This window comes from Pseudonaja textilis, chromosome 4 (assembly GCF_049901715.1).
Source record: "Pseudonaja textilis isolate UNSWEBS1 chromosome 4, rPseTex1.2, whole genome shotgun sequence".
NCBI lineage: Eukaryota > Metazoa > Chordata > Lepidosauria > Squamata > Elapidae > Pseudonaja > Pseudonaja textilis.
In genome coordinates, this window is record NC_141993.1 from 36,969,939 (window position 1) to 36,994,756 (window position 24,818).

Sequence of the window (24,818 nt, forward strand, 5' to 3'; positions counted from 1 at the left end):
CAGCAAGTAAGTTTGCCATTCACCTCAAATCACATATTTTCACTGGTCCTATAATTAGCTGTTTTATTCAGTAACAAAAAACAAAAACCAAATTGCAAGATGCGAACTTCTCAGCATGCAACAACTAGTTAAGAGAGAATATGTTTTCAATCAGAAGGGTACATGCTCTCTGGGTTAAAGACCACACATGGCTCTTGAGTGGCAAGCCCACAACCCAAAAAGACAAGAGTGTGGGCAAGATAGAACTAATTTCATTTAGTTGACATTTATATTTAAGTAAAATTACAAGGGGGTATACTTTTGAATCATGAATTTTAAATATATTGTCTTTTTTCCTGCCAGATTAAAAATTATAACTTTTTGCGTTTTCTGAGTTTGCCCTAATTTCAGGGAGACAAATGAATAAATACTTTATCACACGCTACCTGCTGGAACACATGCCAGTGAAATATGGACAATAACCTCACAGTCAATACAAAAGCTACGAGTGGCACAAAGAACTATGGAAAGATACATGCTCAGCATTACAAGACAAGATAGAAAGACCTGCACATGGGAGAAAAGAAAGTATACAATATCATCAAGAGAGTAAAAGAATTGAAATAGAAATGGGCTGGTCACATAACAAGAAGAACTGATGAGAGATAGACCAAGGCCGTCATAGAATGGATCCCACTTGATAAAAAGCGTCCATAAAAGAGACCTAAAACAAAATGGATCCATGACATCAGCAAGTATTGTAGGCCCAATTGGCAAAAGACAGCTCAGGAACATATTGCTTGGAAATATGTGGAAGAGCCCTTCATCCTTCAGTGGATAGACAATGGCTAAAATGATGATGGTGACTTTATCACAGCCTAGCTCTTAAACCAGCCAACAAGTGCTAAAGGATCGGGCATTATGTCCATTCTATTGTGGTTTAGAAAAGTTGTGAAGACCAGGCTCTTCATCCAGGTTTTTGGCAAGGAAGAAGGAGACCAAGTTTTCTCCATTGCATACCATCCAATAATCAAATTTTTAAAAAGCCTTTCCTACCTACTGCATCTATACCTAATTTTACACCCCTAGTCAAAATCTGGCTCTAGTATCCTTTGCATTCAATGCCTGCACAAGTCTGTTCTGTTGTTGAAAGATGAATTTATTCACTAGTGGCAATAATATGTGAAAATATGTAAGGTTCCCCACGGCTTTTATGCAGCAACTTGTTCCAAATAATCGTAGGAATAACTGAGCATATGCAGTTTTCAGCTAGGTTTCCAAATGCCTGAAGAGGGAGGTTAAATCTTGCTGTAAACACAGGACTAATATCTTACCTTCCATTTCATTTGCCCTTGATCAAAACTCAGAATTAGGAAAAACACTTGTCAAGTCCCAACTTGTCCATCCCGAGAAATTTAATTAGTCAAAGAATGTGTTTACTTTAGAACTGCTAAGCAGTGTTTCTGATGCCTAAGATATTTCTTTCAAAGCTATATAACTCAAGTGTGCAGATTCCCAAATGAAATAAAGAGTTTTTCTATAGATTTCATTACTTCATTCTAAACTATAATCAGTTGTCATGTTTGTATTGCTTTACAACAATACTGTAAGAAGAGAAAGGGGGAAAATATACAAACATGAACAGGGAAATGCAAAGAAAAGAAGAAAAAAAGGGCATGAATGGATTTTTTTGTATTACAACATGTGGAAAGAAACTCAGTGGCAAACCTATGGTACTTGCCAAGACTATGCAGTCACCAGCAACATATTAAATAGTACCTTTGTTTGCAGATGTCACTTATCTGGATTGTGCAGTAGCATAACTTTAAGCGCCTTATTAATTTGCACATTCAGAATGGTCTCATACAGTATTTAATGCTATTCAAAAATGTGTTCATATTAGCAACATTCTCCTGCATTTTTCACCCTATCAGTTCTTGTTTTGTTAATTGTTTGTGGAAACGACCAGGGATGGGAAGAAAGAGAGAGAGGATGCCTAGAGAATTATCGGATAAGAAAGGGCATAGCCTACAGCTGCATAATGGGGCAGAGAAAGAGACTCATAAAGGAACCTCCTTAACTTCTCAGGCTGTAAAAGAGATGATGGGAGATTTTACTATCAGATTTGCAAGGTTCTATTAATGTAGCCTTATAATAAAGTATAATTAGCATATCTGATTGTCTTTCCTGTCTGATCTTCCTGGAAAGACTGACATGTTCAGTATCATCTAGATCAGGGGTGTCAAACTCAAGGCCCAGAGGCCAGATCCGGCCTGCGAGGTGCTTTGATTTCGCTCACGGGGCTACCTTGGAAACAGTGAAGGATCGGCCCGCAGTTCTTCTGCCAGAGAAAACGGAACTTGGGTGGTTGCAACAACCTCCTGAAACCCTCTGCCAGAGAAAACAGAGCTTGGGAGCCCTCCCGCAGTCTGTTTTTGCTGGTGAGGGTTGCAGGAAGCTGTCGCAGCCACCCAAGTTTCGTTTTCACTGGCAGTGCCCTTGAGCCATTACAGAGGCCCCAGACATGAGTGAAGTCAACCTGGCCATGCCCACCCTGGCCACACCCACCTGGCACCCAAGGTTAAACACAACTGATGCAGCCCTCAGTGAAATTGAGTTTCACACCTCTGATCTAGATAATATGTTTTCAAAATTGTTTTAAAAAGGGAAATGATTTTACAGTAAATTATCTCCTCTAAAATAATATATGGGAGGTTTTTTTTGTTTGTTTCAGGAGTTTTACAAGTTTCACTCTTTTTCTAGGAATAAGGAAGTCTTGATAAATTTAAATTTGGCACATTGATTTAATGTGCCAACAAAATGGCCATTCCCCACCATCCAGTCTGAATTGAAGAAGCCTCTTGGATGAGAAGGAAAACATCTTAAAAACAACAACAACAAGAAAATCCAGTTGAAAAATCACCTTTGGGACCACTATGACCTGGATGGCTGAGAATCTACATAGCCATTACACTATATGCTTGCCAAGGACATTTTGAAAAAATGTCTGTAACTGAATCAGTCTGTTTTATTCCAAAACCTTTAAGACAATTCTGGCATATAAGAACTGAAATATATGGCAGGACTGGTTTTTTTTTTAAAGAATCTATTTTAATTCAGTGCATCTTCTATTGATGTCCTGGAATACTTCTGGGATATTCACAATAGAGATTATTTTCAGTTCTTTGTCTTCCTATCTTTAGTGTGTGTTCTTTTTTGTAAAAGCAGTAATTAAATATGAACTGTAACCCACTTGTAACTTTTCATGCAACTTAAGAAAGAGTTAAAATTTCAGATGCTATTTTAAGTGTTAGTCTACTGAATTCCTGCTCCTAATGTGTAGTGATATAAACAAACATGGAAAATATTGTGCAAAGCATTTTTAGAAAACAACAACAAATGAGGTCAATGCTGATTTCCCCTCCTTTTACATAACTTTGTATGAATTGTAGGATTCCTTCTGTTATTTCTCCTATTTCCCTTTGCAGTTTCAGAAAAAAAAATTCAATTCAATTTCCACGTCTGACATGTTTTGATAATAATGTAGCCATCCAAATGGAAGTACAATATAAAATGCTAAAAAAAAACAAACGACTATCCAATGATATTACCAAGTTCACTGCATAACTCAGCAATATGTATCATAGTTAGGATGGGCTGGAACTGGAAGAGTCAGCCTGACCTATTTCGTAGTGATAGGATGAAATGGGGGAAAAAGAGCCATCAGATGTTATCAAGTATGATGAATGTATGTCATGTTAAGCTAAGATTGTCATATATTCAAATTTTTGCAGATATGTTACCCTTTTTAATTCTTATGTTTTTGTTCATTTTTTATTTTTTTAGATTTTGCTTTTCTTTTCTTTTTTCCTGCTCCCTAACAATGGTTGCACAAAATGGCAGTCCAGTGACTTGCTTCAAAACATAAAATTGTTTCAAAAATTATGAGAAAAATCTAAGTACTTAAAGGGATCATTTAACACCTGTCAGTTGAATAAACATGAGTTATGAATCTTGCACTTTACTCAAGACAAAAACCAATAATTATAGAAAGTATACCATAGCCATGAAAGTGTACACATACAGTAATTTCTTAATGGGTTTTTATTATTTCAAGTTTTCAGTTTGAAAGAATAGAGGTTGCTTCCAATTGAGTTATTATTCTGCAGCGACCTTACCCTCATTCATGATATGTTATAAGGGAGGCAGTTTGTGATTTCATAAGCTAACATCATTTTCTATGTTTTTCAAATGTTTTCCTATTTTTTTTTCTTACTAGAAACATCCATGAAAATAAAATAAAAGAATAGTAGAGAACAGGCTTTCTCAACCTTGGGAACTTTAAGGTCTATGGACTTCAACTCCAAGAATTTCCCAGCCAGCATGGGTTCCCAAGGTTGGGAAATCCTGGTATAAAATAAGAACTTCTCCATGCAACATGATCCTTGTGACTCATTCCTTGCACTCACACTGGATAAAGATACTTTACTACCATATGACTTAGCAGATGTTGATACAGATTTGTCCCCTTTTGACAGTGTTGTCTTTTGCAAAGTTCACAAAGAGTATATACAAACTCAAGGTTAACCGTACCAAACTTGATTGAAGGAAATACGACTTCAGCAACAGAGTGGTCAATGCCTGGAATACTCTACCTGACTCTGTGGTTTCTTCCCCAAACTCCAAAAACTTTAACCTTACCCCTTTCCTCACCCCTTTCCTAAGAGGTCTGTAGGGGCCGTGCATAAGCACACCAACGTGCCTACCGTCCCTCTCCTATTGTTTCTTTTCTTTTTCTTATATGTGTCCATGTATTCATAACTATGTTCTTACTTATACCTATTATCTTGTAATCAATTGACAAAAATAAATAAATATATATATATAAATAAATAAAAAGTATAAAGACGCAGGCAAACCAAAGCAGGAAAGAATTGTTGCCTTGCTGGAGACTACAGGTAGTCTTTGACTTATGACCACAATTTAGCCCAATTGCAAAGTGAGACATTTGTTAAATAAATTTCCCCATTTTATGACCTTTCTTGCTACAGTTGTTAAGTGAATCACTGCAGTTAAGTTAGTAACAAAGTTGTTAAGTGGCTTTTGAGGCTTTCCCACTGATTTTTGGGGGGTCAGAAGGCCTCAAAAGGTGACCACATGACCACATGGACATATGGACACAGTAACCATCATAAATATGAATCAGTTGCCAAAGGAATTTTGATCACATGACCAGGGGGATGCTGAAACTGTCATAAGTGTGAAAATGGTCATATGTCCTTTTTTTTAGTGCCATTGCAACTTTGAACAGTCTCTAACTGAACTGTTGTAGGTTGAAAACTATCTGTACTATAATCTAAATCAGTGTTTTTCAATCTTATTAACTTTAAGATGTGTGGACTTCCCCAGACTTCCCCAGCCAGCCAATTGAAGTTGAGAAATACTGAATCTACATTACTATTTACTCTGAGAAACTGAAAGCTAAACTAGATAAGCCTTTGTCTAAATTAGGGCTGCCCTTCTTAGGTAACCATGCTGATTAATGCCTTGGACGAAATTTGTAACAGATATAAAATAATGATAATGTTGAGAAAGACACTTAAGTATGGGTTAATCATTTTCTTCCATGCATGGTACAAAGATTTAAAATGTAGTTTGAATGTTCTGTATTGCATTGATTTAATTTTAATAAACTTCAGAGATTATTTCAGTTAATATAGAACACAACAAAATTAACAAGATAATGAAATTTAAGTATTGGCATAAAAAGCCATGGAGACCACAGGAATGTGTCAATATTTTTATTTTTAGAAGTACTCAAGGTAAGAAAAAAGAACCATATATTTCTAGCACATACTTTGATGGATGGAAATCAAAAACACCAGGCATTGGGATTGGAAATGTTTTCCTATATTTTACTGTATTGTGTGACACTGAGAGCCAATAAATAAACTCCTGGAAGTTAATAAATAACATGTTTAAGTTTCTCACAAGTCAACAAGAATCATTGGTATAACCCTACCCCCTTAAAGCAGTTATATTAGCACAACTCATGTTACCACAGCATTCTTATTTGGCTTTATGACACATGAGAACATTACTTCATTTATATATGCTAAAAAAATAAAATGTGCTTTCTGCTTTGATGATCACATGGGCTAGCAAACAAATAGTCTGAGAGTGACTGTAAAATGAAAGTTTCAGTAAGAAATACAAAACATAAAACAAAGGCCTTTTTGGGTAACACTGCAAAGTTGAGTTGACAATATACATCAAGCTTTCTGCTGTCAAGAATTTATAAAAGTGTGCTTTAGGATGTACTTACCTAGTCTTCCTTCCTTAAACTAAAAGAGAGCCTTCCTTAAACTAAACAGAAAGATGTCATTTTCCCAAGTTCTTCATTGCCTTTCACTCCTCTGTGATGGGATCCTTTTCCCCCTGGATCACATGAAAGAGTTCTATTAATGTGAATTGGCTTAGGTTTGAGAACACAGGACTGGATAATACTGAAGGGTGAGGAATCTGATCTGGGAGCTCTCAGCTGTAATACGTCACTGCTCTACAGGAGCCACATGAGTTGTCAGCTATTTGAATGAGAAAACATTACGAAGAAAAGGCTTTACTACCTTTTTCAGGTTCTGCAGGCTAGCACCAATGTGGTCCAGAGATAGCTCAGGTGCTGGTGTGACCTTTTCTTTCACATAGTCTTAACCAATTTTTTTATTCTGTATATTTCTGCTCTCTCTGTTTATCTTCCTCCCTCTCTCTTTTTTCTCTCTTTCCTGTACACATACACACACACACTTTTATATGAATATAAATACCTATATACTGTATCTCTAAATATATAGAACAACACAGAGGGGGGGAGGGAGGCAGAGGTATGGGATAAAGGTATTAATATTTCTATCAATATTTCCATGAAAACTAATCAAGGAGAGAATTAACCGAGAATTGAGACATTTCCTGACAGTTAGAACAATTAATCAGTGGAATGACTTGTAGAAGTTGTGGGTGCTCTGGAGGTTTTTAAGAAGAGATTGAACAACTATTTATCTGAAATGGTATAGGGTTTCAGACAGAAAAATGGTATAGGGTTTCTGGACTAGAAGACCCCCAAGGGTTCCTTCCAACTCTGTTATTCTGTTGTTCTATAAATGTGTGTGTACATGTATATTTCATTTTGTCTGCTTAAAAACACTGTCATTTCTTCATCAAAACTTAAAAGTTTACATTCATAATATAGGGTAAACACATGATGCAGCAAAGGTATCCTCACCAAAACTCTTTTATGGAGAATCATTTATGTCAGTTGTGAGAACCAGTGTGGTGCGATGGTTAGATGTTGTAACAGAATTTTGGAAACCCAGGTTCAATTCTACCTTCAGCCACAGAAGTCCACTGGGTGATTTTGGTATTGGACCAGAATCAGATTGTATGCGAGGGTAGCTGGATAGAGCTGGTCTGTTTTTCTGCAACCAAGGGGCACAGAAAAGCATGCAATGTTGTGAGAGGAACAAAAGGAAAGCAAAAAGAAATCCCTTCCTTCAGCAGGGCTTGTGCCAGAAGCAAGGACTTATTGTATTTAAAAAAATAACAAAAAGACAAGCTTTTGGTCCATCTGAGAAACAATTTCACAATGGAAAATTAGTACTGTTTATTTTATTATTCATATCTGTGAAGAGTTGAGCTTTTTAAAATTAGAATATAATTGCTAAAAATACACATGACCTTTCAAGCACGCACTTATCACAATATCATATTCTAGTATAAAACTCAATGCTTATAGTAGTTGTATTTTTTTTAAAGTCTAGCTTTTCAGGGGAAAAATGTAGTTGTAAAATCATTGTTGCCATAATATTCATGGTTTAATAGTGTAAGTGGAGCCCTCTATTATCTGGTCAAACCAGTTTTTTTTTCTTTCAAGTTATTGAAACCCTCCTGGTCTGTAAACAGAGAGTATTTCTGGATAATGAGAGCAGCTTCTCTTTTGATACTTCAATATTATTAGCTCCTCTCCAGGCCTGACAACTGAATAAACATAAGTATGGAATGAAAAAGTGACTGTCTGTAGAGTTGAATTTAATGTAGGAAAAACATGATTGCAAAATATTCCTCCAGATACACTGCAATGTAAGGCATTTAATTGCAACCAAAAATAATCCACCTGGAGACTCATTATGCACATTTGTAATGGATTAGTTTGCTTCTCTAGCTGGCAATGGAGATTCAGACTCAAGTAATTAAATCTGAAGAAACTACACAAAAGGATTTATAGGCTACACTCAATCCTAAATGTATCCGCCACAGGTTAACACAGCCTTTGTCAACATTGAGGAGCCCTTGAGGAGCCCCTGAAGTAACTTTAAAGTCCCACTGAATACCTGTGTGTGTGTGTGTGTGTATACAGGAGAGAAAGAAATATATAAAAATCTAAAATAAATATGAAACTTCACAATACAATTCACTTCTAAACTATTTTGCTACATTGCCACAGAAGCAATGGGGAGGCTGACACCTAACCCATAGCACATAAAAATGTCCATTACTGCAGGTATAGGCAATATATGACATGTGAAGTTTTTTTTTTAATTCAGTCAGTTTTTGTGGAACCTCCAGCAATATCTTATGGTACCAAGAGTTCCATTGAAGTCTAGCTGAGAAAAGCAGGTCTAGCATATTGTATTATGTGTCAGCCTACTTGATTAGTCATTGATTTGAGATATTGTGCAAATTTCCCCCAAATAGAGGATATAAATAAACTGTAGTTGAGTTAATCATGGATAATAAGCCTAGCATTGGGTTTTGCAAGTCCAGCCCATTTGTGTTGTGCAAATCCAGACAATTGTATTTATTCAGAAAATTATTTTCAATTAAACATTGGTTAGTATAAACTGCAAACAAAGCCAAGAATTATAAAATCTTGATGATGGTGTTCATAACCAAATTCAGAGACATTAAAATGGCATCCTACAAATGCCAATATTAGATACTCACATCATAACATCTGTTGTAAGTATATACTGTAAATCATGGGATTGATATGATGACAATTTCACAAGTATTAAAATCCCTCCCCACCCCCACTCTTAGTAGATGCTCATAGCTTCTGAAAGCACATTAAATCACTTTCCAGTATGTGAATCATGGAATGGCAATTGGACAGCCCATTTCTGTTAACAAGATTAATGAAATATACGAGACTTGGTTCCAAGAATACCAGGAACTGAATTATTTTTAATTTAGAACCAATATATCCCTGTTATATTAAGACAGAGACTTTCCCAGACCATCCAGAAATTTACTTGGAGCAAACTACAGTTGTGGTTAACTGTAGTAGTTCAGTGGTGGGCTTCAAATTTTTATCAATGGGTTCTCTGCCCGGTTGCTGAGTGGCTGTGGCCATGGTGGGTATGGCCTAGTCGGCCTCCTGCACTATGGCGGTGGTGGGGCATTTTTGCCCTGCCTGACCTCTGGAGGCTTTCTAGAAGCAAGAAATAGCAGCATCCTCCCTGAGCCTACACATGCATCCTGCATTTACCTGCATCCAAAATGGGCCACGTGGGGACTCCTGGGAGGGGAGGGGAAGGATGGGTGGGGCCGACCAGGAGTGAGATTTGGGGGCTCTCCAAACTGCACAGAATCTTAGCTAGGGGCTCTCCTGAACTCCTGCGAATCCCAAGCAGCCCACCCCTGCAGTAGTTGCCTATATGCAAATGGCTATCAGCAAGGTGACAGCCCTTCAAGACAGCATTAAGAAACAGGACCAGCAGGGCTTCCACAAGTGCTCTTTATTGGTTCAGGGTAGAACAATAGAACCTACACAGCTTGTTGAGAGTTTCTCTCTACCAAACAAAATGAAGGTTGGGTTATTTTAAGTTTATTTCTCATGCTTCTCTCTTAGAACTGTGTAATCTTTTTTCCTTATTAAATTGCTTCCTTTCTTCCCAAGTCCATCTCTTTTTTTAATATAGTGTTTTACAACCTTAATGTAATGTCAAGATATGTGGACTACTGAGAAATTTTGGAACAGGTCCACACATCTTGAACTTGCTAACTTTGAGAAACACCGCTTTACACATTATCACCATACTACTTAGAATATATACTCAGAATTTCTTCTTTCTTTGAGGTATGGCAGAGAAGGTACTTAAAGGAAAATAAGTTTTGCCAAAGGTCTTCTCTTATGGAATTGCTCCCCATAAATATACTAGAAAAATTATTTCATTTTTGAATTAATATTTTAATTTAAAAAGCTTAAACCCTGTTTAAACTGAGATTGAGAGTTAATGGATTGTGTGTGATAAGGGGTATTGTTATTTTAACTGTTAAAATTGTGAAATTGCATAAAATCACCTGTGATAAAAAATAGAAAAACAAATAAACATAAATATAAATAAATAGGAACAAAAACTTAGCCAGTTATACTACAGGTATACATACACAGTATTTTATGTAGCCTGGCTTGCTGGGCAAATGGTTAGATTATGGCTCTATGCATAACAAGGACAGAATAATCATAGCAATGGAAACAAAGCCTGTTGTTCACACCAATACAGAGCAAAAAAAATGCTGTGTATCTCTAAGTTATCTGTAGTTTGGTTGTTACTGCCTTCTGAAAATAATATTTTGATAAGTGACTTCTACATATTTACTGTACATATACAGTATAGTATCCAACAGTAGACCAATACTTATAGAAGTTAAGAAAAATCTTATTACAAAAATACGTTAGCAGTTTTAACTACGGAAGGTAGATGCAATTTGATACATTTTATAATAAGAAAATATATTTTATACACTTTAAAATACAATTGACCATTGTGGAGCTTGAAGAAATATGAGTTTAAAGTCTGTAAACTGTACCAAAAAAAGTGACTCCAAATAAACCCCAATCAGTCTTTTTGACTAACAATTTTTATGTAGTGGTATAGTTTTTTAGGAGCTGCAGGTCACTTCATCAAATTAACGGAAGAGCCAGATTGATGAAGGATACAATCTGATTTTATTTTGCCACCATAAACTAATGTTGTTCTGTTTCAACAATGCCTTCCCAAAGCCCCCACAAACAAACATATTTCTAGGAGTAGAAATACTAAGCATGCAGTAATGGTTTGTTCCTTTTTTTTGTCAAACTCATGTGTGGGGTGAACATTCATATCTTAGTCATATCTTAGTGTAGAAACAAAGCAAAATACAACACACTGTTATGCTGCCATTGGAGAAGATGACCTAAGTTTTTTTCACTGCCAAGGTCTAAGCAAGATATCAGTTCTCCTAAAAAAAAAAAGAATAATAACAACAGAATTCAAGTTTGTGTATTTTTATTCAGCAGTGTTTCCTGAAACTTAGAACTAAATTAGGAAAACAAGAGCAAATTTCTTTTCTATATATATCCTCAATTTACACACACACATACAAAATATATACACATAAAATTATAAATAAAAAAGATAAAAACATGTTTATTTACAATTGATGCTGTGAATCAGGAATCACCTGTAACTGATTTATAAGCAGTGAATATTTTAAAATATATTTGTCTTTCCCCTGTTGAACAGCAAGACTTTTGATTGTGCTAAGTCAGTTTCTTTAGTACAGAAGTCGACTGCCATATGGTTAAGAGATAAACTTAAAAAAATAATCTGAAAATAGCAAATTGAGTTAATGCGTGTAATTGCTTTTTACCGAAATGGAAAATTCTATTTTTAAAAAGCATTAATTTCACTGCCTCGCCAATAACCTATATGCAACGAGATCATTTCTAAAATAGCATTTCTTGTTGAAAAGGATGCTACTTTAAAACCTGCCACCTTGTGGTGCTGTGAACCAATGTTCTTCGTAATTATCTTCGTTTTGAAAAGCAGGCATGAACGCAACTGCGCACCATAACCCTGGGGGGAAAAATTTATATATCTGTTATCCATCCACCCGTATTTATGGAGACAGGAGCCCCAAACTAGCATGTGCTGGTCTTTGCCGAGCAAAAACGCACAATTCCTTCATTTACTTTTCCAGCTGAGCGGTTCTCCAACCTAGCTATAAAACGTGTGGACTTCAATTCCCAGAATTCCTCAGAAGGCATGTTGAAATCCTTAAAACGGCCGAGTAATTGATAGGATTGGAGAAAAAGACTATCAACATCGACCCACTATCAGCATTGGAAACCGCAACCTTCGCGTTCTTCCTTGAACCCTCTGGCTTGCCGTCAAGGTCAGAAAGCTTTCGGGAATGAGATCCATGGTCTTAGATATCTCGACTTCTACAGCAGGGGTCCCCAAACTTGGCAACTTTAGGACTTGTGGAGTTCAACTCTCAGAATTCTCCAGCCAGCTTGAAGAGTTGAAGTCCACAAGTCTTAAAGTCGCCAAGTTTGGAAACGCCTGCCCTACAGCTACAGAAACCAGACTTTTCGTTAATTTAAGAGCTCTCCTAAATTTTATTACGTATCATTGCAAGAAATAATACTACAGCGAGATTTACAGCCAACGTTTTCGAAGGCTGTTTGCCAGTTCGTTATCAAAGCATTGTTAGAGACCCCACACACCCACTTCACGGTCTGTTTCTGCTGCTTCCCTCTGGGTTTTGAAATATTTCTAGCAGGACTATCAGATTCTGTAACAGCTTTGTTCCCTACAATATCCGTCTGGCAACAAGATTTGTTTCTCTTGCCATGGACATATTTACATTCGAACTGGACTCTGGTTTCTCTGTCATATATGTCCTTATATACATAATTTTGTATTTTATTTGTCTTGTTTATGTAGTGTATATTGGAGGTGTGTCTCTTTGAGAGCAGTATATGCAATGAAATTTAATTTTAATGTATGCCGATTAGTGTACATTCAAAGTGACAAGTTATTCTGTTCCATTCCATTCCTGTCTGTTATCATCCAGCAAGGCTCAACCAAGCCTAGGACTTAGGACTGCCTACAGAGTTGCCCCTAGGAGTCTGACAACCAATCAGAATACAAGCTCAAATTCAAATCCCAACAGAGGATATAAAACCAAACACTTTCAGCCCTCCTCTTTTTTCTTGGTCTCTTGCTTCACCTTGAAGCTCCAAGCCATGTGGTTTTGTCTACCATTAAACCATCTTTCCAAACAGTCTCCATGTTTCCAGTGTCTTTTTCCCCACTTGGAACTGAACCCAGAAGGATAATTCTTCCAACATATGGAACTACCCGAGACAACAACTTGAAAGCAGCAAAGTTTTTGCAAACAAGGGTGACAGAAAGTGGACAAAAGTGAACAAAGCATTTATCAGTTTTTATCCTCTTATGCAAGTTCATTTCCCCTTCTCCTTTTTGACACAGCATCCTACTCAATTCTCCTAAAAGTCCCTTCCACCTTTGTTCAAAGAATTTTAACAAGTTCCCCATAACCTCAATAAAACTAGAATAAGCTTTATTGTTATTTTTGTACTTCCTCTGCTTGCAGTTTCCACTGGCATTCATGCTTGCTAGGCTTTCACAGACTTGATTCTTAGCTGTTAGCTGCTACATGCAGGTAATTGAAACCACTTACAAATTATTCCATTTGACATATCAAGCATTTACCTTTTTAGAAACAATAGAACTCCATTTTCCTATAAATGATATTTTTTTCTTTTAAATGATCATTTTCCTTATAGTTCTTTAAAAACTTGGAAGCTCCCTGTGGTTTTCCAATGGTGGTAACCCAAATAGCATTTCATAAGGAGAAATTCCCAAGTCCTTTTTTGGTTGGGTCCTCATTCTTAGAAGAGCCAAAGGCAAACATGGCAGTTGTATTTCTAGCATCAATTTGGTTAAGGTTCTTTCCAAGGGTGTAGTATTCCCATTTTATTCCCACTCCCTCCATTACTTCCTTCAGGATTCTAGAAATAAAGTGGCTACCTTGACCACTATTTTTTTACCATCCCATATATAGGAATAATTCACTCCAGTATTTTAGATACTGATGCAGTGGCTCTTGAAGTTAGAAATGCTTCCACCCACCCAGTTAAATGGTCTGAGTGAGGGGGCCCTTACCACTTTTTCTTTTTGTCAGAGGTTTTGTTTTACAGATTAAATATCTTTCCAGATTTGCTGTGCCACTGTATAGATCCCGATACATCCATATTTTTGCAGCAAAGTATCACATAATGCTTGTGTTCCCCAATGACTTCCTTGATATAAGATGGCCAGTAATTCTCTAAGTGATTTGTTTGTTGAATTACCTCTTCCTACATAAGTAGTTAATTTTGGTGCCCTTCTACTTGGACCATGGCTATCGTTTCAGGTAATAACAATTTCCCAAGAGTTTCTACAATAAGTTATGTTGGAAGAATTATCCTTCTGGGTTCAGTTCCAAGTGGGGAAGAAAGACACTGGAAACACAGTGACTGCTTCAAAAGATGGTTTAATAGTGGATTAGAACTCCAAAGTGAAAAGGGATGACCACATGCTTCAAGATGAAGAAAGAAGGGCTGATATGCTGAGTGTGCCTGGGTTTTATACCCTCTGTTGAGATTTGAATTTGAGCTTGTATTCTGATTGGTTGTCAGACTCCCAGGGGCAACTCTGTAGCTGTCCTGAGTCCCAGGCTTGGTTGAGCCTTGCTGGATGATGATGTAATGAAAGGGCTTTTGGCAATTCCTATAGCTCTACCTGGAGATCTTTGTTGTGTAAAATAGGCTGGCCTAAATCAGAGTAATGGCCCATTGGCAAAGGTGGGGAGGCTGACTTTCTGCTTCTGAGGTGAGTTTCTGAGTTTCTACTCTTTTTCGAGGAAATATTGTGCCTTTTTAATATTTCCTAGGATATTTCATTTTTCTAGGAGCGGGGTGGGTGATAACTTCCTACAGTTCACTATATAAAAAAATGAACTAATCACTGTAACAATTCTTAAAAGGGCAGCAACTTGGGCTGCTAAAAAAAAAACACCATAAAATGAAGCATCTTGCCTCCTAAATATTCCATTTCCCTATAAATAATCATTATCCTTTTAAAATGTTCATTTTCCTTATATATAATATATCCTATTCTAATTCCATTCCTATTCTAATACCGTTCCTTCCCTATCCCTATCCCATTCCCATCCCATCCCTATTTGTGTTCTATTGCTGTTCCATTCCTATTGTAATTGAAGACGGTGAAATGACTCGGCCTCACTCTAAAATCTATTGTGACAACACCCACTTCCCTCTTGACGTGGAGGGTTCTCTCTTCGTGATTCATCTCTATCTCAGACTTCGCACCGCCCCCTTTTCCCGGCGTTCAATGCGAACAGCTGGTGAGGGAGGGGGAGAGAGAGGGGGGCGGAGTTTGAGGCCAGAGGCCCGGTCGTAACCAGGACCGTTACCTCATCTCGGGGCTCGCTGAGATTTTAATGCTCTGTCGGGTTGCTCCAGAAACCGGGGATTGGGCCCCAATTCCCCGTCAGGTGCCATTCTGAAGAGAAAACTTCCGGGGAGGAATCTGACGAAATGACGACGCGCCGCATGATCCGCCAACAGTACCGAGAACTAATTTCTACCGTTCAGCGTAAGTTCCTCCCCCACCCAATTAGGAGAAAATGGCGCGAACTAATCCCGGTTGATCCAGGAAACCGGCTTGGTCGGCCTTAGATTGGTTGCTGACGCCCAACTCTGTCTGCATGGCGGGGCTGACGTGTGGGGATATAAAGAGTGAAACGAATGGCGCTCCAGGTCGTCGTTAAGACCGAGGGCTCCTTGGTGCTTCTCTGAGCTTCCTTGTTTTCTTGCAAAGGTTTCTTTACCCAAACTAGGTAACACCATCTTTGTTAGACAAGGATGCAATACGTAGACATCTGCTCTTCTCTTGTTTGGGGATCCTTTTTCCTATCTTTGGGAAACAGGGATGGGGTGCATTCCAGTCTTCATCTTTTCTGCCCGCACTTTGCTGTGGTTTGGAGGTGGTGGAGCTTGAGCGCTCATGCCTTTTGAGATTTCTTTCCCAATAGTCTAAATGAATGGTCTAAATGCCTCAATTTGGGGGGTTGTCGCAATCTTTATATATATATGTGTGTGTGTGTGTGTGTGTGTTAAATCTAAATCTAAATCTTAATTGGAATATTTGGGCATCTACTTACTTCAAGAAGTGGAACTCTTAACTTACAACTTGGTGCATATACTGGTTTTAAAGGGGTGGCCTTTGTGGTTTAGGTATCTCAACAATTAAATATGAGGTCCCCCCCCCCTTTTCCCCCTAGAGAACCATGAGCTGATGCTGAGTACCAATAATGATAAACTGACAGAAGCTCTAGAAGATGCTGATAAACTGTTCTCTGGAGGTAAGAAGAGAATTATCCCAAATAGTTATCAATTCTTCAGTGGTTGATTTCAGTGCTTAATTTCTTTCCAGAAAAAAAGAAATCTAGCTTCAAATAAAAAGGAAAGAATATGTATCATGTTGCCATTTTTATTTAATCCATTCAACTTATTCTAGTGAGGAAAATATAAATCATTTTGTTTACTAATAGTAGCTAATTGTATTCTTCAGAAAGAATGAAGAAAAGTAATTTTCTATAGGTCTGAAGGAACTAGAAGAGGCCAGCAGAGAGGAAAATTACTTTATTTCCCTAAAATTATTTCCCTGTAATTAAAAGCAATTAAAATAATCTCATCTGTTTTCTAGTGATTTTTTTTATAACTATATGCTACTTTCTCTTTGGTTGAAAAAGGTGTCAGTGTCGTTTTAATGTTTCATGTTTGGTGAGGAGTACCTTACATCAAGTGATACAATATGAATATAAAGTGATAAAGTATGAAACTCAGCAGGAAGAATAGTTCTTATTGTTTTAAGTATTAACAGAAACCCATAGCATGCTTTTTAAAAGACAATGTAATAATGAACACAGAATAAACAAGCAATATGCTAAGTGATATAAATGAAAAAAATGTTACAAGGTAATATCAACAAAGAAATAATCTTTGTTGCCTTTTCAGTTACAAATAGCTATCTAGTTCTGATTGTTAGTGGGTTTTGTTTGGTCCCTTTTTTAATGATGTACTGCTCTTTGGAGACAACCCTTGATTGGTAAACCTCAAAGTTTAAGCTTCAAGGGAAAACTTATTACTTTCCAGAATATGTGAGGGTAAAGGAATTTAATCTTATTTCTTGCTGAAATTCAGTACTGAGAAGCAGCCTGATTAGTGTTTGGAGATAAATTGTCAGAGATGCAAATCTGTAATTTTTCAGAGGCTGTTTAGGTTCTATGGTTCTATCTCTAACATTTATTTCGTTTGGAGAAAAATGGCAGCATCTAGTACACCTATATGATGTTGTTTTTAGCCATTTAGCAACTGTGTTGCTAATAAAATATAAACACAATTGTGAAATATAATTGTCATTCTTGACACTGTTCTTCATTGATTTACATTGTTATATTGAAAGGTTTAAAAATTGAATTTCTGAAGTTTAGAATTTTTTTTAAAAAATAGAGAGCTTGGTGTTTGTGAATCTGAGGTCTGATTCTAAACTTATCCAAGATTTTTTAAAAAAAATCTTGTAGAGAGTCAATGCCGCGTTGTCATTGCCATAGTGTTTAATGTTTTTATATTGTTAAGCTGTTAACATTAAAATACTCACCAACAAAAATATGCAACTATTGCATATTTTTCCATACTAAAACAGTATTTTTTTACGGATTACAATCTGTATATCTGTATATAGGTACGCTTCAATTTACAACCATTCATTCACTGAGTATTCTAAGGTAGAAAAATATGCCTATTTTTTACACTTATAACTGTTGTAGCACCTGATCAAAATTTGGATGTTTGGCAACTGGCATGTGTTTATGATAGTTGCAGTATCCTGGGATCATGTGATCATCTTTTGTCATAATATGAAGAGCAAAGTCAATGGTTAATCTTGAGAAGCAAAGATTCACTTAATTGTGTTATTAGCAGTGACAGTGATTCACTTAATAGCTCTGGCAAGAAAGGTCAAAATGGAGCAAAACTTAACTGTCTTGCTTAGCAACTGAAATTTTGAGTCCAATTGTGGTCCTACATTGAGGACTACCTATATTGCCAATTATAGGTATATCCTATGCTTTTGGCAGATCATACAGCAAATAATTGAAATGCATATCTTGCTTAGAATTCTCTCACAAAAATGCATTTTCTCCTAGCCCATCACATTGAATTGTTAACTTACTGTTATTTTCTTAACCTGCTATTCTTAGAAACAACAAGCACTCATCAGAAACTGAATATTAATGAAAATTACGATCTTGCCTTCAATTCCCTTTGAATCTAGCAAAATATTTTTCTTCTTTCAAAACAGTGTCCTGGGCAAGGGAGGCCGCTTTGGATGCCCAGTTCCTAGTTTTGGCATCAAATCTAGGAAAAGAAAAAGCAAGCCAGTTACATTCAGATATGACAGTATTTGATCCATCTGCATTTGCTGAAGATTTAGTAAGTTTACAGCGATCAACTCTGTAGTAATATAAGGCTTTTCTGTTTTATTAAATAGAACTTGATTATATATATAAAATGATCCCATCCACATTTTAATATAATAACTCATCATGTATTTGTTGTTTAAATAGGAAACAAAGTATTTTTTTTTTGGCAAAGCTAATAGCATTATTTAAAAGTATACTTAAATCAGTCATATAAGCTGAAATATAAGTTTTAGAGTCTGAAAGCAAACAAAAGTATGCAGTACATTTGAGGTCCTTCAGTTCATGGGAACCAGACTGTTAGCTTGCTGTTGCATTAATCACATATTTTAATAGATGTTAAAACCCGATAGCTTATTTAAATGTAGGCTGTAACTTGTGGGGTAATCATACTTTATAAACTCTTCCCTGCTTTTCTCACACTAAAAGAGTGAATTCTTACAGTATTGAAAATTAAACTATTCAGTATGAAAATGTGATCTAAATTTTTTTTTTTATCCTGTAGAATTATTTTGCTGTGCCGGGTAGTTAGAATTGTAAGCCATGTGTCAAAGTTCATTTTTGCTTCCATCACCAGTCATGAACCAAAGAAAATTAAAAATTATTGCTCAGGTTGTGTTAGGTTTTCATTTTTTAAATCTGGCATCACAGGCCAGACTCGCTGGTAGTCTGGATTTGGAAAAAAAAAACGTATTTGTCTGCTTGTCTTGTCTGAAATCACATATTATAGTAACTAAGGCAATTCAAATAGTTCTTTGTACCACTTCAAAGAGAGAATTGGGTGTCTCCTCAATTTCAGTTATGTAAATAGTTCTGCATTTTTGGAGATGGTGGTGAGGGGGGAATGGTTTGTGCGAAGAGCTAACATACACTGCATATTTGAAATGGAACTTCCTGTTTAAAAAAACAAGATAAATTGATTAAGATGATAAAATTTCAGATCAAAGTTGCAATACACTGTATTTTGAATTATTTACAATGCATTTAGTATATTCAGTATAGATTTAGACATAAATGTAACTCCATAAGTATAATATTACAAATACCTTCAAAATGTTGTACACCTTAACATCATATTTCTTCTTGAATTAAATTCTAATTTCATATTGTTGTGCGTTTTGCATAAACGTGCAAATTAATATTATATTTTTTCTACAGTTATCACTTATGGGTCTAAATCGTTTGGAATTAGAAGAAAGTGATAGTGAAGAAGAACAGGTTGCTAGTGGATTCTTACCTAATAATGCTTGGCATAAGCTTGGTGAAGAAGCAAAAAAATACTTTAGGAGGGCACCAGTTTTCCATTTCATGTGAGTTTATTTTTGGTGTACATCATTCAGTCTGGGATGATAACTTTCACAGGAATTATGCTATAGATTTCTTGTTGCTTGGAACTTGAGTAGCACAATTAAAAATTTTCTACTGTTATCTTTGAGCTTTGTTCTCAGCACTTCTTGCACTTTGGAAAGCCTCACATATTTTCTGGAAGTTTTCTGGAATGTCTGAACATGTTGAAGTGAATAAGATACATAGCTTTTATGTTTTTATCTGATTGGATTTATAAGATTTCACAGATAAAGAAACCAAAGATCTTTTATTATGTAGTTTCTATGTCAAATGGGTTTCTATATCAAATGGGTTTGAGGCAAGGAGGTTTCTTGATATAAAATGCTGTTGACCCTAATTTATTCCATAATTGGAACAAGATATTCTTTCCAACAGTGCTTTAAGGGTATTCTATAAATGTTTCCTTTTGTTGCTCTTATGTAATAACATTTTAAAATTTGAAATAAGAGCAAGAAATAAGTATAGTTGAGAGCAACCAGACTAGGATTTTGCATTCATATGCATTATTCTGACATGATTTTTAACATCAAAATTTTATTAGGTCTGAAGTCATGAAACTGAAAGAAATTCTAATCTCTCAGCAGCTCAAACACCAGTTGTTGTTTTTGAAGCTTATGTTGCTACATCTTTCTAGTTTGTTAGCCATATTTGCAAAATAGAATTACAGTGTTATGTCTTCAGATTATTTCGAATGCTACCTAAGGAATTTACAATGTTTTCATTGACTTAGGTTAGGCACTTTTACTCCTGATCCTCCTGCTGAAAGGCCACGAATTGAAAGGCAACGAAAGAAGGCAACTTCAGATGGAAACAGAGCAATGCCTGCACAAGTGAGTTACATGTGAGAAGTAAAGTCTAACATTACTTGGGAATGAGAAACTTCCAACGAAGATTCATAGCACAGTAACAGACGAGGACACATAAATAGATTTTTTGTCATAACAGCTTTATGATGAACAATGATTTTCTTGCAGACATTTGGTTCTGACTTATTGTACTGGAGGAGGTGTAATATTTTCCCAATAATCTTCTAATATACATACATGGAAAAAAATTGTCCTTTGAAGCAGATATTCTTTATTGTAATTTGTAAATGGTGCATAAAACTTTAAACTCAACTTTAAAAGTATAGTCTTCATATCAGTAGAATTATTTGAGGTCAACTCTATTTTTGCACACTCTCCTATCTGTTAGATAGGAGAATGTTTGCATACATCCCATATCTATTAGGAAACAAAGAAAATGTTCACACCATCTTGTATGTTTACTCTCTTTAAAAATACATTTCATTTATCCCAGAAATCAACTTTACATTGATTGAAATGTTGCTGGTTATGAGGTACCATAATAAAGTATGCTTTAAGGAAAACAACATTTAAAAAGAAATTCATCTAAAAATATCATAATGGAACAGGAAGACTGCTGTAACATTGTGATAAAATATAGCTATGTTGATAATAGCTTGTTAAATTCCTTTGTTAGTTAAAAAAAATGGAAGAATCTCATCTAGAAGCTACTGAAAAGGAAGTAGAAAGGATTTTGGGATTCTTACAAGCCTATTATGGAGAAGAGCGTAAGTTAATGAAATTCAGCATTCACACAGTTGCCTCTCTTTCCTTTAAGTATTGTTATGGTGGCTAGGATAGGAAGAGTATAAGATCGAGGATGCTATGTCAAAACAAAAACGTTTGAGTAGAAAAGATCAGTTGAAGTTATGAAGAGGTTGTATGCTTCAAATATTTAGCTATTTTTTTCTGCAATTAGCTTAATTTTTATGGTGATATTTGTACTGAAAATGCTCAGTTACATTAATTTGGCTCCATATGTACATATTTATCAATTTGATTTTTGTGATAATACTTTGGTATAGGAAGAATAATTCATACAGCATATATCTAAGATTTGTTAAGAAAATTCTGTTTACGTTTCTCATTCTGCTGCAGACCATGATTAGATCTGCCTTTAAATAAATAAATGAAAAATATTAAATGTGGGCTTAGGAATTTTTTTTCCATTCATAGATAAATGATAGTTAAATAATGTTGAACACAGAAGTAAACTAGAAATAGGCTGAATAGTTAAATGAATGTATCAGTATCAAAAGTATGTTGTTTTTACATTATAGCTGCTACACCAATATCCTTCCTGGAGTTTGTGACAGACCCAAATTCTTTTTCACGAACTGTGGAAAATATGTTTCATGTCTCATTCTTAATAAGGGTAAGGAAAAGCAATTTTCTCCCTTAATTATAAAAAGCAAAATGTATTGTTCCACAAATATAAGCACAAGATTTGAACGATCCATGTTGGAAGGCTGCTAATTCTCCTTTCATTTCTTATGTAATAGAAATCATTTGATATGTGTTTATAATTTACTAACCTCCCTTTTATAAACCGGATTTTCCCCCTTTTTACAGTGGTAATAAATTGATTTTGAAACAAGCTTTATAATTATAAAGATATGGGTTTAGACCAAGAGTCTTCAAACTTGGCAAGTTTAAGACTTGTGAACTTCAACTCCCAGAATTCCTGAGCTAACACGGATGGAGGAGGAATTCTGGGAGTTGAAGTCCACAAGTCTTAAAGTTGTCAAGTTTGAAGACCCCTGATTTAGACACTTGAAATATGGATCATGCTTTGTTTTTGTTAAAAAATCTGATTGAATTTTTTCTTAATGGAAATAGGTCTTAAGGGTTTAAGATGTAGGTTTTAAGTCCTACATCTATCTACTGTTTAAAAGATTAAAACTGAAAACTAATTCTTGAATGACTGGGTTTGCTTTTTGTACTAAACCATAACTGAATCATGGTTTATTTCATATAACTGGCTGTAATCATGCAATTCACTTAATTAAAGTCAAATAATATGTGGTTAAATTTGTTTACCATTATTATCACTGTTGAATTAAGCCCAGTAAATGTATTTAAGATTTCATAACCTGTTTCTGATAGGTTTGCTATCTTGGGGTAAATTGAACTTTTTTTTCCCTTAGGATGGACTTGCAAGAATAAAACTGGATCAAGATAAACTTCCTATAATAGGTAATGTTGCAATATTTCTAATACTCTGAATTGTTTTAAACAAATGTCTTTATGTCTCTTAATTTGACATATACTTTATATTGTTTTAAAATGGCATTTTTATTTCTTTAAATATAAACATGTGTCCTAATAATACAATATTTCGCTAGAACCTTTACGTCCAGAACAAGGAGAAAATTATGATGATTCTCAAGCACGGAAGCAAGCTGTCATATCAATGAGCTATCAAGAATGGATGGTATAATTAAATATTTTATTTTCTGAAGTTATTTTAAATATCCCTGAACTGCGTTTCTGTGCCTAAAATTCTATAAATATGATTAGCATATCTATATTATTTAGAACTTAAAAAAATGGAAAGGCAAGTTGCTGGTTCAGTAGTTTGGAAGGGGGAAAATATATATTCAATGTGTGTGTCACAGTTAAGACTGTTGATCAAAGTAGCAATGTATTTCATTCATGTATTTTCTACAATCTCCGATCTTAAAAAAAAATGGCAGCACAGTGTTTACATTGTAAAAGTATGATAAAAATAAATGCTAGTCAGGAGTTCTCTTAACTTGTAATATACATAACTTTGCATTTAACAGCTTAATATTTTAACTAATGGTGGTTGAAAAGGTAAATACGTTAATTAATGCACATTTTATCTATAATACTATGAATTAAAAGACAATACATTTTTATTTTCACGTAGAATATTGTGGAGATATTTGAAATTTCACAGGCAATGATTCCACCTGTTTCACAGTCACAGACATGAGATGAAGCTGATCTGAATATAAGGTAATATTTTTGTTTAATTTCTTTGATATCATTTTTGTTGTTATTCAAGCACAATAAATGTTATTTTTAGCTGACTTGAATTCTATTTGTCTTTTGCAGATTTCAGTCTCATTCTTTTACACAGGTATCTATAGTTCTGTAAGAACCAGCCTTGGATGGAATTGAGCTAAACTTTCCTATTTAAGTATTACATATTTGCTTGAATAAGGGGAGCGCATCCAGGTTTTCTAAATAACAGTGTTGTATTATACAACATACTGTACATTGTTTATTTGCTGTAACAGCAAATTAGTCTCGTTGTAGCTTCTATATTCTGAATGTGCTTTGTCTTATTACACATTCATTTGGTCAACATTATGTTATTTCAATTTGTATTTCACTTTTCCATAAAGCAAAAAGTTAGTTAACAATAGAAACAAAACATGTTACATCTCAATAACAGAAGACTTTTGATCAGTGTTCAGAGGTAGAAAGAGTTCCCAAAGGAGTTTGCTCTGTATTTTTGGAGTGACACAGAACATGTCTTCTTTTATGTACCTGAAAAAGACTGTTTTAAGGGTCCTTTTCTATTAATCTTTAATGTCCAAGGAGATTAATATTGAGAGACATAGATAGTTGCACCTGAAACCATTTAAATATTAAAGGACTAGAATGCTACTCTTCCAGTTGTGTTGCAGCAGCATGTGTTAATCATCTTAGTTTAGGAGAATATGCACTTTTTTAGCTCTTATTTATAGTTCCATAGATTTTGAACTTCATTATTTGTGAATGATGGTGTAGAGAAGAAAAATGGGAAGTGGAAATGCAAGGCCTAGAAGAAAGGCTGAGAAGAAAAGTGCATCTGTCTCTCTACATCACAGAATGTACTTACCTTGTTGAAATATTTGTTTTCTTCCATCATAACAACTAGGTGCAATTCTGCATTTGACATAAGTGTTCAAATGTTTATGGTGAAAAAAAGAATAAAGTGGAATGTCTTTGAGAAATTGCTTATACAAGAACAAAGTAGCTTGTTGCTGTCACTCCACATTATTGAAACTTTGGCAGAAGCAACAATGTAGAATCAAACACTTTGATACACTTTTGCAATGGGTTGTATGTTTAAAAATTTATAATAATTAATAATTTTAAATATTTCTGTAGTTATTTTTGAGTTGTTCAAGCTTGTTAAACTTTACAGAATAATGAATATAAATATTAAATACAGATGATAACATGTAAACTTTGGCTTTGAAAATACTATTTTTTGGTCTAAAGGTCGGGAAGCCGCCC

The 24,818-nt window shown here is 35.3% G+C and overlaps 2 protein-coding genes across 11 annotated transcripts in view; one reads left to right on the forward strand and one right to left on the reverse strand.

Annotated features, from left to right (window-relative positions):
* TACC2 (transforming acidic coiled-coil containing protein 2) overlaps positions 1 to 6,769 on the reverse strand; it is a 170,062-nt gene extending 163,293 nt beyond the window's left edge. For 4 of the 8 annotated variants that reach the window (XM_087932588.1, XM_087932587.1, XM_087932586.1 and 1 more), the window contains exon 1: positions 6,305 to 6,769. The gene's annotated coding sequence lies outside the window, so the exon portion shown is untranslated. The remainder of the gene's footprint in view (positions 1 to 6,304) is intronic. The other 4 variants (XM_087932594.1, XM_087932591.1, XM_087932589.1 and 1 more) reach the window with 2 other exon arrangements.
* A 5,046-nt stretch (positions 6,770 to 11,815) lies between these two features.
* On the forward strand, positions 11,816 to 24,768 carry NSMCE4A (NSE4A component of SMC5/6 complex). 3 transcript variants are annotated; one of them, XM_087932610.1, is made up of 11 exons: positions 11,816 to 12,192; positions 16,174 to 16,254; positions 18,255 to 18,385; positions 19,531 to 19,682; positions 20,450 to 20,549; positions 21,202 to 21,292; positions 21,845 to 21,939; positions 22,712 to 22,760; positions 22,910 to 22,998; positions 23,458 to 23,546; positions 23,646 to 24,768. In XM_087932610.1, exons 2-10 carry the CDS (start codon positions 16,188 to 16,190, stop codon positions 23,521 to 23,523), a joined length of 840 nt encoding a protein of 279 aa, XP_087788736.1. In that variant the 5' UTR covers positions 11,816 to 12,192; positions 16,174 to 16,187; the 3' UTR covers positions 23,524 to 23,546; positions 23,646 to 24,768. The 3 variants fall into 3 exon arrangements, with proteins under 3 accessions (XP_087788736.1, XP_026560692.1, XP_087788735.1); XM_026704907.2 differs by lacking the exon at positions 11,816 to 12,192 and adding an exon at positions 15,091 to 15,485; XM_087932609.1 differs by lacking the exon at positions 11,816 to 12,192 and adding an exon at positions 15,509 to 15,729.
* Positions 24,769 to 24,818: the final 50 nt, after the last annotated feature.

Bases quoted from the DNA above. Each gene is read 5' to 3' on its own strand.
- NSMCE4A (XM_026704907.2), top strand. From the start codon at position 15,428: ATGACGACGCGCCGCATGATCCGCCAACAGTACCGAGAACTAATTTCT. The intron at 18,386-19,530 runs GTAAGTTTACAG...TTTTTTCTACAG, and splicing joins CTGCATTTGCTGAAGATTTA to TTATCACTTATGGGTCTAAA. The intron at 21,940-22,711 runs GTAAGGAAAAGC...TTTTTCCCTTAG, and splicing joins ATGTCTCATTCTTAATAAGG to GATGGACTTGCAAGAATAAA.